At 31.6% G+C, this 18,929-nt stretch overlaps 2 protein-coding genes across 2 annotated transcripts; both read right to left on the reverse strand.

Moving 5' to 3' along the window:
• Nucleotides 1–448: 448 nt before the first annotated feature.
• LOC120077614 (expansin-like B1) lies at nt 449–5,848 on the reverse strand. The gene is made up of 5 exons (XM_039031552.2): nt 5,570–5,848; nt 4,460–4,566; nt 4,159–4,337; nt 2,091–2,223; nt 449–944 (listed from the first exon to the last, which is right to left on the reverse strand). Exons 1-5 carry the CDS (start codon nt 5,715–5,717, stop codon nt 744–746), a joined length of 768 nt encoding a protein of 255 aa, XP_038887480.2. The 5' UTR covers nt 5,718–5,848; the 3' UTR covers nt 449–743.
• Nucleotides 5,849–10,378: 4,530 nt separating this feature from the next.
• LOC120077672 (phragmoplastin DRP1E-like) lies at nt 10,379–18,395 on the reverse strand. The gene is made up of 15 exons (XM_039031626.2): nt 18,071–18,395; nt 17,855–17,918; nt 16,922–17,029; nt 15,830–15,931; nt 14,599–14,649; nt 13,881–13,942; nt 13,359–13,449; nt 13,187–13,251; nt 12,746–12,940; nt 12,524–12,643; nt 12,376–12,446; nt 11,815–12,040; nt 11,428–11,478; nt 10,972–11,343; nt 10,379–10,855 (listed from the first exon to the last, which is right to left on the reverse strand). The coding sequence occupies exons 1-15, from the start codon at nt 18,206–18,208 to the stop codon at nt 10,730–10,732; spliced, it is 1,842 nt and encodes a 613-aa protein (XP_038887554.2). The 5' UTR covers nt 18,209–18,395; the 3' UTR covers nt 10,379–10,729.
• Nucleotides 18,396–18,929: the final 534 nt, after the last annotated feature.

The raw sequence follows: 18,929 nt of genomic DNA on the forward strand, positions 1-18,929 counted from the left end.
AAATTCTATTAACAAAGTGGAGTAACTCATACATCTTAGAGATCTTCCCATTTTTTCAACGTGAGATTCTCAACAAAATCCCACAAACACACCGTCAGTAAAAATTCCTAACACGTCTTTTTATAGGTGCATTATATTATTATCATTATTTATCCCTAAGGTTAGATTAGGTTTTTACTTATTTTCTTTTTGTTTGTCGTACCTATATAAACCTCATTAGAGCGTATGTCATAGTTAACTTTTGTAAATAAGCAAACCCTACTTTTTCTTCTATTATCACACATTCTACCCTATTTCCTCCGACCTTCAATCGTATTCTACGTTCTCTTTATAATTTTGTGAATAATTGAGTAAAAACATTAAAAGAAAAAACAATATTGCCAATTCTACAAATGTATGTTGTGTAATAATTGAATGTGATGCAAAGATTCTTATATCAAATCAAAACTACACTCAAAGAACTCGAGTATTTAATTTATTACACGCTTAAAAAAATTACAGACCCCCAACCAATATAATAGAATGATTATACATGATTTAATAACTTAGCCAAATATTTCAATTTCAAACAAAAGAAAAAAAAAAAAAAGAAATACAATTGCCTTTTGAGTATTCTCATCTAGGAAGAAAACACAATTGCCCAAATGGGAGATTTATTTCCAATCAAGATAACTAATAAGAAAATTTAAAAATAAAACTATGAAGAAGAAAAATATATATAGAATATAAATAGAATGATGAATTTAATTAACTTGAACTCCAGTGTCGTAGATATCTCCAGCCTTCCAGTCACGAGGAATATCATTGATGGGGACAATCCACTGCTCGTCTCCGTCGTCGTTTGTCAACAACATTCTCAACGACAACGGTCCTCTCGGCGGCGATGCTGTTGTCCACACCGTACCATAGCTCCGATCTAATAGCTTGCACACAAAGTTCTTCGTCTGCAAATTTTATGGTAGCTTACGGTTTTAATAAGTTTGATCTTATGAAACTTGAGATTAAATAGTTTAGGTGTTGTTTGTTAATGTTGTCAAAAGTTAAGCTTGTAGACCGTCATTGTACCGGTGAACTTTTTTGTGTTGTTATTTATTACTTTTTAGCCATGTTATTATAATGCATGTTAACTGATTTGAAAGTTAAAAGTTTTTAAGTTTTTAAAAAAGTTAGACCATTTTCAGTAATCATTTTGTTTTTTGTTTTTGTTTTTGAAAATTAAGTCTATGGACACTACTTCTACCTCTAAATTTCTTCATTTGTTATCTACTTTTCACCAATAGTTTAAAAAACCAAGCTATATTTTCAAAATGGTGTTTTTGTTTTTAGACTTTGGCTAAGAATTCCATCATTGTACTTAAAAGATGCAAATCATTGTAAGAAATGTGGATGATATAGACTTAATTTTCAAAAACAAAAATAAAAAACCAAATGATTACTAAACGGGGCCTTAATTTTTCGAATTTAAAATTTGGTTAAGAATTCAATTTTGTTTGTTACCTTAAAAAATATGATAAAATTAAATGGTTATTAAATGGATGGGAAATTATTTCAAATGGTAAAACTATTGAAAATATTTACAAAATATAGCAAAATTTGAACTATCAATGATAGACACTGATAGACTTCTATCAGCTCTATCAGTGTCTATCAGCGTCTATCATTGATAGTTCTAAAATTTTACTATATCTTATAAATATTTTGATTTATTTTTCTATATTTAAAAATCGTCCTAAATGGATTATGCTATTATAACAATCGAGTCAAACACATATTTGGTTGAAGTACAATTATAACCTTTGAGTCAAACATTTATTATATTGTATTAAATATAGGTCTTTAAACTTAAAAATAATAATAATAACTTACAATTTTTTATTTAGTAGGTTTCAAATTTTTTATTTCGATGTCCTATCAATTTTTTTTTTTTAATTTAAGTAGATTTTTTAGTACAACAAATGCGTAAATAATTGAAAGATTAGAATTAAATCGATTAATTGACCAAACTTGAAATTTTTTACTAATATTTTGAAGAGCCACAAGAATGATTTGGCAATAAAGACTATGATGATGATAGTATATTAAAGATATACCTCACAAAGTTGAACTGCGGTGATATCATTTTTGCCTTGTTGAAACCTTATGACAAAGGCTAAGTAATGAGGAGCATTGCTATTCTCATCAATCTTTATTGTTATGTTTTTGTTTGGGTAGCTGCAAGCCACTCTGTTCCACAAACAGGAAAATAGGGTTACAATCAAGAGCAATTCCCTCAAACAAGAAAAATAGGGTTACAATAAACAACAATTCTTATTCTAGGAAAGCACTTCGGAGTATCTGCATGTAACGTAAATATAATTAGATCTCTCTAGATTTATAGATGTTGAATATTTGTGACGAGATGTTTCAAAAGAAATGATCTAGAAGCATCCTAGTATTTCCTTCGACTTTAAGAACTTCAGAAAATTCCTTCAAATAAGGATAAGTTTCGTAGAAATGTCTAAGATAGTTTAAATCCAAGAAGAGTTTAAAGGATCTTATGTCTGTAAATATGAATTGTGCTTGGTCGATAAGGTAAATAAGATAATTTTTAAAAAATAAAAAGTAAGAAAAAGTGAGTGGAGATCGAGTGACGGAGACTCGGAGAGGGTTTTTCTTCAAAAGTGTTCATCTTTGTACTTTTCTAATAAAAATGTATTTCTTCAAATGTTTGTCTTTTCTATTTTGTGTTATTGTGTTAATTTCTTCTACAAAAAGAGAAATCATTACTATAAGAAAAATTATTCATTGACTATAGTTGTCTCTTAATAATTATTGGGAATGTAGATTAAAAAATTTAAGTGTCTCCTACTAACTACTTCGTAGTTTCTCTTATACATCAAATAGTAAAAAAAATTGCGAGCTTGTGGCATTTTTATTGACTAGTTTCTTTAGTAATTAAAAGAGGTAGAGAAAAGTCATCTTTTTATGTTTTTTGTAAGCCAAAATTCAAAATTATTTTCTTCAAAAGGGAATAACAAAAGATGATGTTACCATCTAACAAAAACCAAAAAGAAAAAAGTAACAAACAAGAGCAACATTTTGTGAAAGTGACGAGCTTTTTTCTTTTCCTCTCTTTTCTATTCTATTCTATTCTAGTAGAAAGTGAGAGTTTTCATTTTTCTATTGCTGCATACAGTCAAAAGAACCGTTTAAACTTTTTAGAAACAAAAAAAAATAAAAGAATCTACAAAATTTTAAATGCCAAAAAGCGTGATTGTTCGTTAAACATATCTCCATTTATTAGATCATGATGTTTTATATATACAATCTATATCACACCTAATGATATATCACTTCATCATGTAACCTAGGAGTGTTCATGGATTGGGTTGAAAAACTTTTTAGACCTAACACAATTGTTCGGGTTGTAAATTTTTCCAACCCAAATAATCTTTATTAAAAAATGAACCCAACCCAACCCAACCCAATCATGAAATATTTGGGTTGGGTTGGTTCGGGTTAATCGAGTCATTTATTTAAAATTTTATTCTAAAAAAAAGCAAAACGTAAATATGTAAAAATCTAATTTAATTATTTTCATATATTGAATTAAGATTAACAACTCAATTTCAATTTATATAGTGAAATTTTTCTTTCTAAAGTGTAAAGAAACTAGAGTTGTTGAAGAATAAATTATTCAAAAAATATTGAAATTAAATAAAATTAAAATCAATATATGTATAAATAATTGTATTATAAGTAATAAAAAAATTATATTTTAAAGTTAATAATAGATTCGGGTTGGTTCGGGTTAGTTTGGGTTATATTAGATGAACCAGTGAACCAACCCAACCCATAAAATTTTCATTTATTTGAACCTAACTCAACCCAAATGAGTTGATAACCCAACCCAAACCGCACGGATTGGGTTGGGTTGATCGATTTTTTAGAGTCGTCGGGTTTTTTGAACATCCCTAATGTAACCATTTTAACTCGAATAGTTGCAACTAAACAAAAGACACGACTGTCTATTCAAATATATTTTCACTATTATATCGTAATGTTTCATATCTACATCTATAAACAAAAGAATTCGCTACTACAACCTAAATAGTTGCAACGGAGGATAAAATAGGAATTATTAAGATGGAGATGTAGAGATTACTCGAGAAAACTAACCGTCTGTATTCAATGTCAATGACACCAAGTGCCATCAAAGAAACAGCAGCGTAAGAGGTTTGAGCCAATCCAGCATAGGCTCTTTGGCTCATAATGAAATCGCCAGGACCTGAGCCTTGATCTGTTATCACCACCATTGTTCCTTTCTCTGAGCACAATTCACTGTCTATGCACCTTATCTATTCAATATTCCCAAAACAATACATTACTTATAAGATTAAAAATAAAAAATCTAATATTGTCTAATGTTTAATGTCCAAAATAAATTATTATAATATTGAATTATTATTTGATATTTGACCTGGTAACAAGCTCCACAACCAAGGCCATTTCTGTAAAGATCAGAGGCAGTTGCAACATCTCCACCGTTGATCGTTGCTCCAAAAGATCCATACCCACATGCTCCATCTGGGAAAAAAAAAAAAAAAAGTTGAACAAGAGCACAAACGGTGTCGTATGGAGGGAAATAATATAATGGATTACATTAAAGTTTAGTTTTTAAGGCTCTCGTTAATAATTATTTAATTTTTTGTTTTTTAAAAATTAAATTGGTAAACATTACTTTCACCATTAAATTTTTTTTTGTTATGTTGTTCTTTTTCTACTGAGGTTTCAAAATTCCAGCAAAAGCGTGTTATTAAAAAAGTTTTTAACATGCTTTTGCTTTTAGAAACTATGATGTTTTGTAAGAAAATTGAAAATTATGGTGGGAGTTGGAAGAGACGGTACAAATTTTCAAAGTATAAAATTTGGTCCCGTTTAGTAACCATTTGTTTGTTATTTTTGATTTTTGAAAATTAAACTTATTTACTTTCATTTTCTTATCGTGGTTTGTATCAATTTTAAGTACAAAAATTGCATTCTGAGCCAAATTTCAAATTCCAAACACTAATTTTAAAAAAACTACCTTTTCTAGTTTTCAAATTTTGACTTGGTTTTTGAAAACATGAATAAAAAGTAGAAATCAAAACAAGAGATTTAGAGGCGGAAGAGATATTTATATGCTTAATTTTCAAAAATCAAAAACAAAAAACGAAATAGTTACCAAACGGGACTTAAAGAAATAAAAAGGTTACTAAATAAGATCTAAACTCTCAAGTTTTGTGTCTTTTGGTTTCTAAACTATGAAATGAAAATGTATAATAGGTTTTTGAATTTTCAATTTTTTGTCGAATAGATCTTAACCTCTTAAACTTTCACTTTCGAGTCCACAATGTTCAATTTCTTGTCTAATAGGTCCTCGACCTACTCAATACTTTTAAAAAATTTTACGAATCAACTAAACACAAAATTGAAAGTTCATAAACCTATGAGAGGTGTTTAAAATTTAAAGATCAAATCAACACGAACATGAAATTTCAGGTACTAAACTTAGAATTTAGCTAATATGATATTAAGAGCGAGCACTTACGGTCTGTTCCTTGTTCCTCCGAATTAGGGTAATGGGCAGCTCGAGAGCGGGTGAAACAATCGTTACACGTGGCACTCTGTGAGAGCCTTTGCATGAGAAGCAAAGTTATTACAAAAACAAAAAGAGGAGAGAAAGAAGAGAGAGCCATAATATAGCACAAGCTTTAAGAATATTATTTGAAGAAGGAATTTAAATTGAAGATGTGAAGATGAATTGAAATGGGCAGTGTTTTTGAAGTATTTATAGTGAAATTTGGGCTATTCCTATCCAATTTCCTTTGGCTTTCCTTGTGTATAATTCTTTTATATAAAAGGATTTGAATGTATTTTTTAAAATGTTTAGTGGAATTCTGTTAGTCTATTACCTTTTTCCATATATACCCTTTACTATGGTCCATTTGAATTCATTTTTGTGTTGTTGGACAAGAAACAAAGACCACTTTATCATCTTAAATTATTAGTTTTTTTCACCCTTTTTATTTCTGCTGTTAGTGATTATAATCATCAAAAGAGAAAAGTTGGCATATAATATTACCCTGCTATATTGACATTATGCAAAACGTTTGTTGTACTTTAATTTTAAGAGTGCTATAATAAAGTATATTTCTTAGGCTAGATTATATATATGAACTTTGCCCTTAATTTTATTGCAAAATTACTTTTATTCTTTCAAAAATTCTAATATCACCGATAACGTTTCCTAAACGTTTCAAACCTAGCCTTAAAGCTTGTAAAAGTTTATTACAATTTTTGAAAAATCGATATTTCGGATTTATTCTAGGGAAAGTGTTCCAATTACCTCTACGTCATTTAAGTCATTGCCACATCAACGGTTAGAATGACTAAGCACAAGGGTAGTTTATATTCTTTTTATGCATTATTTATGTTTTTAGGCTTAAGGTTTAGAAAGTCTCATATACAAACTCTCTACTCTTATTGGTACTTCCACGATTTGTAATATGATATTTTCTCTCTAATAATATACTACTCTCAATATTTCTCTGAAGGTAGTTAACACACTATTAGAGGACCATTGTCAATTTCTCAATTGCTTACTTCACACGCTTTCTTTGATTTGCTGATTTCATAAGATCGATTTTTTTTATCCAATATTCTAACCGATTTCTCTTTTAATGGTAGTTTTGAAAAGCTTATGAATTGTAAAAGAAAATATTGCAACTTTTGAAAGAATAAAGCATTATTTTACATTCTTATAATTTTGTCTTAATAATATCAAGTCCCCTCAACCTATTTGTAACGGGAAAAAAAGCTCGTCGTTTTCTCTCCAATAATATTGACAATCTAAATGCTAAAGAATGGTGAAGATTACGAATAACCATGAAAAACATTGTCTTAAAAAAAGATATTAAGTATTGAAAAGATTAAACGTGTATTAGGCATAATTTAAGACCACATTTACCATAATTGAAACATAATTCATCAATAGTAAAGTAAAAAGTGAGCTCAATCGATAATGCGTAATCGTAATGAAATGTGTGGCTCATCTCTAAATTTGTAATCAAATCATGCAATCTAATTGAGAAACAGAAAGTGCTTAATCTAATTGTACTTGAAAATTAGATAGAACCCACGACCTTAATTGTTATCGTTACAGATATTGTTACTGTAATAGTATAAGAATTATGAATCTGTCATATTTATTATTACCTTTACCTTTACTATAACCGTTATCGTTAACGTTAGAATCAAACGATAAATGTAATAGTAAATGTGAATTCATCAAAAGAATTTCATTACGATTACCAATTTCCATTCTAGTTTACCTGATTAAATATAATAGAACTTAATGAAGATTAAGATCTCTCTCTTTCAGCTGCTTTTCAGTTTCACTCATTTTATTTTATTTTATTTTATTTTATTAAAAAAAAAAGGAAAAGAAAAGAGATCATTTTTGGAACCATCTCCGAAGCTGTTGATATCAAGAGCGTGCAAAATGAAGAGTTTAGGATAAGTTAGCCTATGCTTGTAATTATTTGATCAGGACAGACAGAATTGAACCGAAACACTGAGTCATTGACTCACCTAACTCGACCATTCATAAATATATTCAATGGTTTCTCTTGGTAAGAAAATACCCAATTGAATTGGTTTGCCTCAAAACAGAAAAATGTTAGGTGGTTTTGCACTGAAAAGATATTGTCAAATTTCATATAGGAGCATCTCTTTGCCTTTTCACATCGTGTATTGAGATTCAGTTTGGTTTCCACTAGATCATATTCCAAGCTAATGTATTATTACCCTATTTGAGTTTGATATTGTTACTATGAATGCAATGATCTTTACACCCTACTCATGTTGCAAAGTTCCCGAGTTTCTAATGCCATCGTGCTCGACAACAAGAAATCATACATTTTAAACTTGGACAAACGCTATTATAGTTAGGCATTAAACGAACTTTGGTACGAGGTTCAATTAAGCCAATAAAATGGGATTTTCGTACAGATTGCCTAAAAAAATTAACCTACATGAGATTTGACCCACCCCTAAAAACTAATGTTATAAATCTTTTGCTGTTTTCATCATTAGAGTGAATTACCATATTAATTCGTTGATGTTTTAAGCTCTTGCTCACGCTTCTCTCGTTCTTATTTCTCGCTCTCACTCTTCTTTTTTCCTTGTTTTTTCCTTCCATTTGTCAGTTCTCACTCTCAATTCCGATGAGAAAAGAACACTGACATTTAATCATCATGAAAGAGGAACACATAAAAAAATAAACGAGAGTGAGAGGCAAGAAGTAAGAAGCGATAGCAAGATCCTAACCCTTGTGCATAATGGTACATTTTTGTAATTTCACACTAATATGGCGTTAGCATAAAAAAGTTAAAAAAAATAATTGCAATTGGTAACATTTTTATGAATAATAACCAAGTGTATAATATCATTTAAAAAAATTACAGATATAGTCAAGTCTATCAACAATAAATTTATATGATAGACTCTCATAGACTCTTCCCTATGATCTATCACTGATAGACTTCCACTAAGAATATAGTCTATCATTGATAGACTATTTAAATTTGGCCATATTTGTAATTATGTTTACATTATATTATATTTGTTAATATTTTGAGTCTAACGTCTATATTTGAAACCGTCCATAAAAAAAATCAATTTTAAAAGGTGATGAAGATTCCATTTAAATTTTGGGTCATTGGTACAATTATCTCCTATAAAATGGCCAAAATGAACAATAATTAACATATACTTCAAATCCCCTACCTCTGACTTAATTTAGGGAGTTCACCTTCAACTATCCCAATGTGCACAAAATGTAAAAGAAAGGAAGATACTTTCCAAGAAACTTATCTGCATATATGCAAAAATTGTACTCATTGAATTTTGATCAGCTCTAGGTTTCAATAGAAGTAGAAATTAGCAGCCTACTACGCTGAAGTCCAAGATTGACCCTTTTATTTTGAAGTCATATGGAATTATGCTGGTTGACAATTGAGAGGACGGCTAGTAACTTTTGCGCCGACATGGATTTGCAATAGAAGAAAGGCTAAGATTGGGAAAAAAAAAAATCATTACTCATGACATGGAATCCATTCTCAAATATTTTATTCGATTCTACCCTATACTTGCTATGGTCAATCTTTTTTAGTTGAAACTGATATCCAAAATGAAAACTCCCTTCCCTTATCGAGAAGGGAGTTCAAAGGGAAGGGAGTTCAAATCTTTGATGTTCAATTTCAACTTAAACATAATTCAATTAATAAAACCATGAACATAATCCAGCTGATTAAAGCATATATTAGGTTTAAATATCATACAATAATATTGTTACTTTAACGTCCATATATTCTTGACTTTTAGTAAATCTTAAAATAATCCTCACTAATAGTCGGAAAATTTCCACCAAACTTGGCCAAAATATAATAATATAACCTTAAAGGCCACAGTATAAATCAAATTCCTATTGAAGCCTTGTTTGGAAACCAATTTCTGTTCCTTGTGGAAGTTAACCCTAAACTAGTGGTGGGGACTACTTAAAAAATTTATTGAAAGAACAAAAAAGGGAAGAAAAAAAAAAGATTAGACATTTGATAATATAAAAAAGAAAAAAATTAAATTTTAAAGAATAAGTGTGCAGTCCTTGGGTTTTCAAACAATACATTTTTAGATAGATGCATTTTGGTCCCTAAGTTTTTAAGTTTTACCTTTTTAATTCCTAAGTTTTTAAAAATAGGTTCAAAAGGGCCTTGCAACCATTCTTTTATTATTTTAAATTAGAAATAATAAAAACTACCTCTTATCTAAATTTATTTTTTAAACTTATTTCAAAATACATTATAATTAGGGAAATTTTCACATATAAATAAAAGTCAAACTAGAAATAGCAAATAGAAGTCTATAAATTAAATTTGTGTAAATAATTTCCTTTATTTTTCTATTTTTGAAAATCCTCCATATAATTATATAAAATATTTTTGAAAATCCTCCATATAATTATATAAAATAATAAAAGAAATACTTAAAAAAGACCTTTTAAACCCATTCATAAAAATCTTGGGACAACTCAATGACCAAACACACTTATTCTTCAAATGTGGGGACTAAAAAGGTAGTTTACAAAATGAAATAAAATAGGTCCCAAAGTACAGCATCCCCAAAAAAAAAAACTAATTAGGAATAGGAACTTCACCAGGAAACCTTATATCAAGTGGTGATGGGAAAACACTGACAGCAGCCAGGCTAAAAAGTTGTATGACATTTGGACATTTCCCCATCAAAACTTATGGAAAAGCAAAGCCACCCACAAACAACTAAAAAGGAAAGGCAATATAAGTTCCAGTATGAATAATCTCAGGGAGCGGTAAGAAAAGATACCATGATTTTCCTTTCTTTCATAGCACACATCGTTCTACGCCAATACTCGGATGAAAAAAAACTCGACGAATTACTTGAATTGATAAAAAAAAATTTAGGGAAACAAAAAAGACTTGGGAAGAAGGGAAGAGCAAAGCACAAATCAAGCACAAATCAAGCAAAAATCAGAGCCTTGCCAGGAAAAGGAAGGGACCTAATCTAAGAAAAACAAGATCAATGGGAGGGGAAATCAGGTTAAGATCAGCTTTATACTCATATACACCAAACTAAGGGAGCAAAAGTTGACCATATAATCCTTACCACTGACTTATCAGAACCATGAGACCGAGTCGATCTCATCCCTTGCGGATTTATGTAGTTCAAGTCTTTTAGCACATTGTTGTCTCCTTTCAATCAATTCAGGATCTTCATCCAGAAGAGCTGCAAGTTTATTACCCTACAAAAGAATCAAGGTAGTAGCATAAAATTCAGTGAATTGCGAGTGAAAGTGAAACATTGAAAAAACGTCCTTTCAAGTGAACAAAATTAGACTGCCAGCTATAAGTTCAATACCTCCATTTGTCCCAACTGCACATAAAAGTAATCTAATATAGATCGCTTTGCTTCTCTAACTTGACAATGAACAACAGACTTTGGAATAGTGTTCCTCAGCGTCTCAGACACCATCCTGATATAGGAGGAAATATTTGATGCTATCTGGTGAAAATGCACCTCGGTATACCTATCTGTGGAAGCTGCAGCTGGTGCGGTTCCTGCCTTTTCATCTTCCTGTGGGAGCTTTCGGAAGAAGTCTACTGTTAGATAGGAGGATTCCATGTCAACCAATCGCAAGGTTGTCTTTTTGCTATCTTCTCGAAATCTCTCTAACGCTTCGTTTGCAGCTCGTGCAACTTCAGCTTGTAGAGTGGGAAAGCGCTTCAGCTCCTGTTCCATTTCAGAACATTAGCTCAGATGCTCGTACAGTTATTAAGTTAGCATTATCAGAATGTATTATTTCTTGCATCGGACCTGAGTTTCTGCCATTGATCTTCTAACGAGTTCTTTCAAAATGGAATGAACCTGATGGTACCAGATGGACAAGTTTCAGAATAGGACTAAAAGCCAATGCATGTTTGATTAGATTAACTAAAATAATCCACTGCTTTTTATACGTACACACAATCACAAGGTATAATTAGATAGAATACAACAAATACGCTATACAGCATTAATTAAAGGACATTTTTCTTGTACTATTTGATAGTCCGTTATGTAGTTTACCATTACATTAAAAGCACGTATTTTCTCATGCCGTATTTCACATAAAACAAAATTCTCCCACTATCAACCAACAAAATGTATCAATTGAATCTATCAATAGGAAAATATGGCATGAGAAAAACAGGTGGCACTTACGGCATCAACTGAAGCTTCAGCTGGACCTCTAAAATAATTAATTGCACCTTCAATAAGGCGTCGATACCCATGCTCAGGTGCGATCAGATGAGGTTGGTATCCATCGGCCTCTGATATCACTTTCCTCACATTTTGCAGTGAGAGATAGCGGTCAAAGGGAAGCCTTCTCAAAGCATGAGGGAGCTGATTATCAAAAACACTAAATATCCGATCACCACCAGGCCGCCTGAGATTTAAAGAAAAATAGTTATGAGAAAAACACAACTACATGATCCTAGTCCAGCTGTGTAGTTGAAGAAAATAACATCAAATATAAAGTGAGCCTTTTATGAGTAATATTAACTTGACTAGAAAAGCAAAAGCTTGAAAGCTATAAAAATTTAGCACTTCATGCAAATGATAAGAGAAACATGCTCAATACCACACATAATTGCATTCAGAAACCTGCGCTTCGATGAAAAATGAAATTCTTGGTAAATAATGCATATTGAATATCAAACAACACTTGATAAAAAAGCTTTTGCTGATGAAAATTCTATAGAAAAAGCATAGATTATATACCCCCCATGTAGATGCTCCTTGAACACCAGGTCAAATGCACGGCAAAGCTCTAGGATAGTATACAACTGAGCCTGTAATATGTCAACCAAACAAAGTTAATAGATAAGCAAATTAGAACCAAGTTATTGAACAAGAAATATATGATTACCCCAGAATCAATTGTAACAGGCTTCCCAAGCTGATTAAGCTCCGCTTCAATTTCATCAATGCTTTTGTTAATTAATGATGCAATGCTAGGCATACGTGTTTTTATCAGAGACTCTAGGTGCTGAAACCATATCAATTGAGATTGTTATGTACGATGTCAATAGGAATTAAGTGAATACTGAATTAATGACTGAGTAAGCATGTAAATGCATCTCAGCTCCACCTTTGAGAGGAGTTTTGCCAGATACTCTGACCCCATTGTACCAGCCAGGAGTTTGTAGTCAACACTAGAAGCAAAGAATTCACGTTCCCTTCGCCGAGCAGTAATCATATCAATATTCTTATTGATATCAGCTTGAGAACGGTTGACAACTCCAACCCAAGGGTGTTGAAGCCGATAGGAACTTCCATCAAGAACCTTCAAAGAGCAATTTTGAGGCAGTGTGAGGAAAGAAAAGAGATGCAAGAATAGAGGAATCGATCACAGTTATCCATCAACACATGTGGTGCTTGATATTATTTTAAATTGTTTTGAAACAACATCAAGAGAGCAATGTCAATGAATCACGTCAGTTAGGAACCCAATGAATAAAGTGGCATCATTTAATGGGCAAGTGATCACTACATTATAGAGCTGAACAAATAAAAAGAACTAGATCCTTACTTCCAAAGCGTTTGTTCCTTTATCCATCAAATCAAGCTTTGTCAACACTCCAAATGTCCTTTCACCTGAGGAAATAATAGAGAGAGAAAAACAGATATAGACATGCATTATAACTTGTATATAAGGTGGCATAATTCAATCATAACTGGAGCCAACAGCAAAAGAAACATGCCTGTGGGATCAACCTCTCGAGAAAGCTGAATAGCATCAGATGTTGCAATATCTTGATTAGCTGGAGTTATGGCCAAAATAATGCAGTTTGGCTGCAGACAAGATTTTAATTTATCCATAAATGGATCAGAAAACTTCCGCTTGCTGAAAATTTCAAAATAAACATTCTACCAGCTTTTCTCCAGTTTATATTCTTATTCAGTTGGATGCAAAGTCCATTAACTCAAGGAAGAATTAGGAACTCAGATATCAACTTAATTGATTTTATCTGACTCAGTATTTCAAATATTCTCTTCTACAATTAAGGGAGGAAATGGAGCAAAAATTTCTGGAAAAGTAATAAATCTTTGTTTACATTAATTCCGTTTTCTATTTTTCCACAAGATTTTGATTGCCTCTACACTGTCCAGCACACATAATTTTCAGACTAATCTAATTTATCACATCTCCAATGAAAACAATCTCAATGAAGTAACTCCGTTAACTGGCAACAAAAAGTTTATAGCAAAAGACACTTCCTTACCTTCTCGACATAAGTACGGACCATTGTCTCAATATCTTGAACGATGCTCTCAGGCTGTCCTTCTGCAGCAAATAAATTTATTAACCTCTCTGTTGTGGAAATGGAATCGATGAAAAATAAATAAATGTTGCTGAAGCAAATCAATATCTCAATGTTTGTTAAACAAAGAGAAGAAAATACGAAAATGAGAGCGAAAATTCAAACTTCTTATTGAAGTAGGAAAAAAATTGATGATATACAAAATATTGTATAAGAAATGTGATACAACAAATTTGATACTAAAATTGTGATACACAAATGTGATACTCAAAATGTGTACACCAATTTGTGATACACAAAATTGTGATACTTAAAATGTAGTATAATAAATTGTGATACTCAAAATCTGGTACACAAAATTGTGATTTGTGACACACTCAATGCATGGTAGCTCACCCTTATGTAGGACAAGGATATGAACCTAATTAATACTACTAACTTACAATTTTAAACAAAATTAAAAAGAGACTCACAAAACATTAAAAGCTTAAAAATAACAAACAACCTAATCTTAGATCTAACATAGACATCAAACTGAAAATTAAATATAACAATAAATTTAAGAAACTTAAAAATTGAAATTTAATGAAAAAAAACCTCAAATCTCAACACTCTCAAAACAAGGTTGGAACTTATGATGTTATTTTATAACGGTTTAGAGTGAAATGTGGAAGCTTACCTACAGCAACCTTTGTTAAACCAGGCAAATCTATGAGTGTCAAATTGACCACTGCAAATAAATTAATATTAAGAAACCAAAAAGACATTAATCATCAGTTAACACAGAGAATTAATTACATAATAATATGGATCAACTTCACTCATGAAAAATAATGCACAAGATATCTTTTGATGTTATACATGAGCAAATAAAGCAGTACCACAATACGAAATTAAAAAATTAAAACTATCCTAAAAAAGTGACAGCTGATTCTTTGAGATGAATGTCAACGTCATCAGAAACAGAATACCTATCCTACATATAGTTCGGTTTGTATCATTTTTCATTCTTATCTTATCAAACCAAAACTATGAAAAAATATTGGAGTCAAGACAATCAGAAGAACACCTGATGAGTGAGTGTGAATAATATGGATTAACCTCATTAAGAGGAAGAACCCTGCAATTATATTCTATGAAACAAATAGGCAAACCAAGCAGAAGCCTGCTTTGGAATTATATAATCATCCTAGAAATGTGGCAGATAAGTCTTTGAAATGTAGATCAAAGGAAACAAAAACGTTGCATCTATCCAATGTAAGGTTATGATTTTGTTCGGTATCTTACTAAACCTGCAATCAGAAAGATCCCAAGAGATTGGAAAACAGAGGAATTCACCCTCTGAACAATATATTCCATTATGAAGTTCCCGAAAAACAGAGTATCTGATTATAAGGAAAGATGATCAAGAAAAAAAAGTACAGCAAGGAAACTTAGAGAACAATCCACGGTTATTCGAGAGAGCTGATTCTCTCCTGTGGTGACATCACTCACTCCAGAAAAATTCCCACCTCTCAGCCTTACAAAAACCCTTCACAAACCTTCACCAGACTGGTCCCCACCCTAAGTCCTGCAACTTACAATTCATCAGAACCTTCTAACCGTTTGTCCCTTGTTGAGCTATCTTTTTGCCCTTCCTCAAGTACACATTCTTAATTGGAGGTCTCACAGGTTTTCCATTGAATTATGTAGTAACATTTCGCACCTAATCAAATTTCAAAAAATGGCATAATATAAAGAACACATCTCTATGTATAATGTGTTTACAATGAGAGCAAAAGCTAGTGATCATCAGTACAAGCAAGCAAGGTAAGAAACTAATGAAGATACAACTGGAAGAATCACTGACCATACAAAAGAACAGATATCGTTGAATAATGTGAACCACAACATAAATTTAGATCTATTACCATTTGGAGAGTAGATACTGAGATGAATTGGAACAGGAGAAATCTGTTTTAACCTTCCAGTCAAGCTATCAGTTTCATCTTCTATCTCCTTCCTAACCATTGCTGCAATAAACTAATAGAAGTTAACAATAATGCCAGAGAAGGTATGTAGATAATTTTACTGATATGGGCCCCTTTGGAATAAGGCTTTAATTTTTCATTTCATTAGTCTTGATTCTATAATGGAAAGCATGATAAGATATACATCATAACATACAGCTTTGTAAACTTAGGAACTATTACATCTTTCATTTCAAATATGTTGGAGACATTTCAAACAGCACGATGTTAAATTTTAAAAGCAGCCTTTTCTCATTCAACTTAGTTTGTCATGCAAGATACTGAGAGATATAAGTAGAGATACTAAGGAATATTCAGCCAGTCTAGGTGTATTTGGAGTTTGAAGGACAGATAAGTATAACAACAATCCAATCCAATAGCTAAATAGGTAGAAACTCCTAGAGATTTTAGAACTACCATGATAGTTTACACCATGACTTTGTGTACATGACTTTGAATCTTAATATATCTCGATTAATTTGTTTGACTGCTGTTTTCATCTAACATTTATGGGAATGCAAAAAAAATTTGGACCTATATAGACTTTGTATAACTAGTGACTAACACTTGCATTGGGCTAACAAGTGTCTCGTACATGTCCAATAAGTATCAAAGCGCCTCTAGCCAAACTAAAGTGTCCATGCTTCTTAATAACACTTCTTTCACTAGCAATTCAATCACATACTTCATTTTATTGACCTTTATTCCTTCTCTCTTTTTTTTTTTTTTTTGAAAAGCTGCTCTGATAAAGGTTATTGTAATAATAATAATAATCCTTTAATAAGTATTAACCACAAAACTAGAGTAATTATTTCCCCTCAAGTAACGAAAATGGCATAATATGAAGTACTCTGAAACTAAATATGAAATTCAGAGCAAGAGAAGGAGAACTTTGCTGACTGAAACTTGTTCATCAAGCAACATGAGGATAGTTTATTGTCTAAAAATACAGAATGAGACCTTTTATAATACTAAAAAAACAAAATTACGTACAGAAATCAGAGAATTTTTTCTTAGGCAGATGAAGAAATTCTGCATACTCCTCTCTTCCTGGTTCTGTCTTCTGGAGCTGCAAAACTAGAGGCCTCCGCGTAACAATTCCTGGAAAATAAAATTATCAGTTGGTGGGTTTATCCAATTATTTCCCTACTGTGTATTATAGGGAAGAGTAAGACGGATATTGTTATATCTTTGTTCAAGAAACTGCTATGGCAACAGAAATTTGAAAAATACGATTGATTATAAATAAAGGATTTTGTCCATTCAGAAGTTCAGCAAGGTATTGCTATCTTCACGAAAATAGAAGTTCTAATTTAATTGAATATAACTCTCCTGACAGAGGTTTACCGTTCCCTTCAGAATCTATATTCTTCAAGTCACTGATAGTAAAAGTATTACAGCCAGTGAAGGAAGTGAGAGAATACTCTCTGTGTTATTCTCATTAATTATCAAATTCCTTCAAAATACAAATATATATGTGAGTGTCCACATTCCACAATGTCACATGACATTGTCATGGCAAAGTAATTAGATTAACTAATTACAGATTAATTACAAATCTTAATAAAAAAAATCCTGGACTAACTTGAACACTGAAAACCTCGTGATCAAATCACTTAAATCATTAGCACGAGGTCTTCTATAGTTTTATTGTTTTTCCTTTTCCATAACACAATATGTTGATTGTTCTTGTGGTATAACCGTGCGAGTTAATCTGACACTGATTCTTAAAGAGGATAACATCCACTCAAATTACCAGTAAATATCAAGCTACTGTTTCTTCCGTAGCTCCACGCTTCGCATACATGAGATATTTAACAGAAATACATCCGAAACAAACCAAAAACCAACTCGAAACTCAATGATAATCATTTTACCACTTTCTAAAAAAGAAAAATAGCAAAATTAGAACCAACACAGACTGACCTGATCCTCTGGGAAGAAAATCACGACCAACGATGCTCTCTAAAACCGATGATTTTCCAGAGCTCTACATTTCCAACCGAACACAAAAAATTAGCCTCGCATGCAACAAAAAGCATCTGAAAAGCACACATACACACGCATGCATCCAAATACAGTAGCATACAAAGAGAAGCATTACACAATCTACAGATCAATAGAAGTTGGAACAAAATTTACCTGACCACCGACGACGACAACAGATGGAAGAGCCTCCCAAAGAGTAGGCAATGCGGAATCACCGCCATAATCACAGAGTACAGTACAAGCCCTCTGTATACGGTTAACGAGGCCGATCAAGGACTCCATGGCAGCCATTCCGCCAAATTCAGCGTCGTGTACTACAGAAGTAGAAGAAGAAATTGAATTGGAAGCATGAGAGAGGATCAAAGAGAGGAAAGTGAGAGTGATGAGAGTGAAGAAGGAGAAGACGTTGAAGAACAAAAGGAGAGCTATTTTTGCGTGAATTTTGGGAATAGATTTTAGAATCAGAGGAAATGTTGGACGATTTTAACGGTACCACGACTGGACGGTTTTTATATGATTCGACTTTCATTTGAATCTCTTTATAAGCAGCATGTAATTATTTGTGTTTTAGAATAAAATGATTGAATATTTAAATTCCTTTCAAATTTTTGTTTGGCGGGCTGCGTTCGGCTGTAGTATTTCGCAAGGATTCATTAGATCAACATGGTAATCGTGAGGAGGTGTGATTAGGATAAAAATATATATATAGAATTTAATCTCTATAATTTTAAAATCTAGAATTTAGTCCACCCTTTTGCGTTAAGTGATTGAAAGTTCAACCTAGGAATAGGAAAAACTTAGACATGCATTACTAAGTTGAGTTTTTAGTCTCTACATACATATTTAAGTTTTATAAAATAACCTTGGATTCTATGAATTGAACTAATGCGGTCTAAACATTAATAAAATACCTCTTATTTTATCAAATATATAATTTTTCTTTACAAATTACAAAATACACTCAATTTATGACATTAATTCCAACAATCTCCCATTTGTTCTAAAACGAGTG

The sequence above is a fragment of the Benincasa hispida genome, chromosome 5, assembly GCF_027475165.1.
Source record: "Benincasa hispida cultivar pf3 chromosome 5, pf3_genome.v1.1, whole genome shotgun sequence".
NCBI lineage: Eukaryota > Viridiplantae > Streptophyta > Magnoliopsida > Cucurbitales > Cucurbitaceae > Benincasa > Benincasa hispida.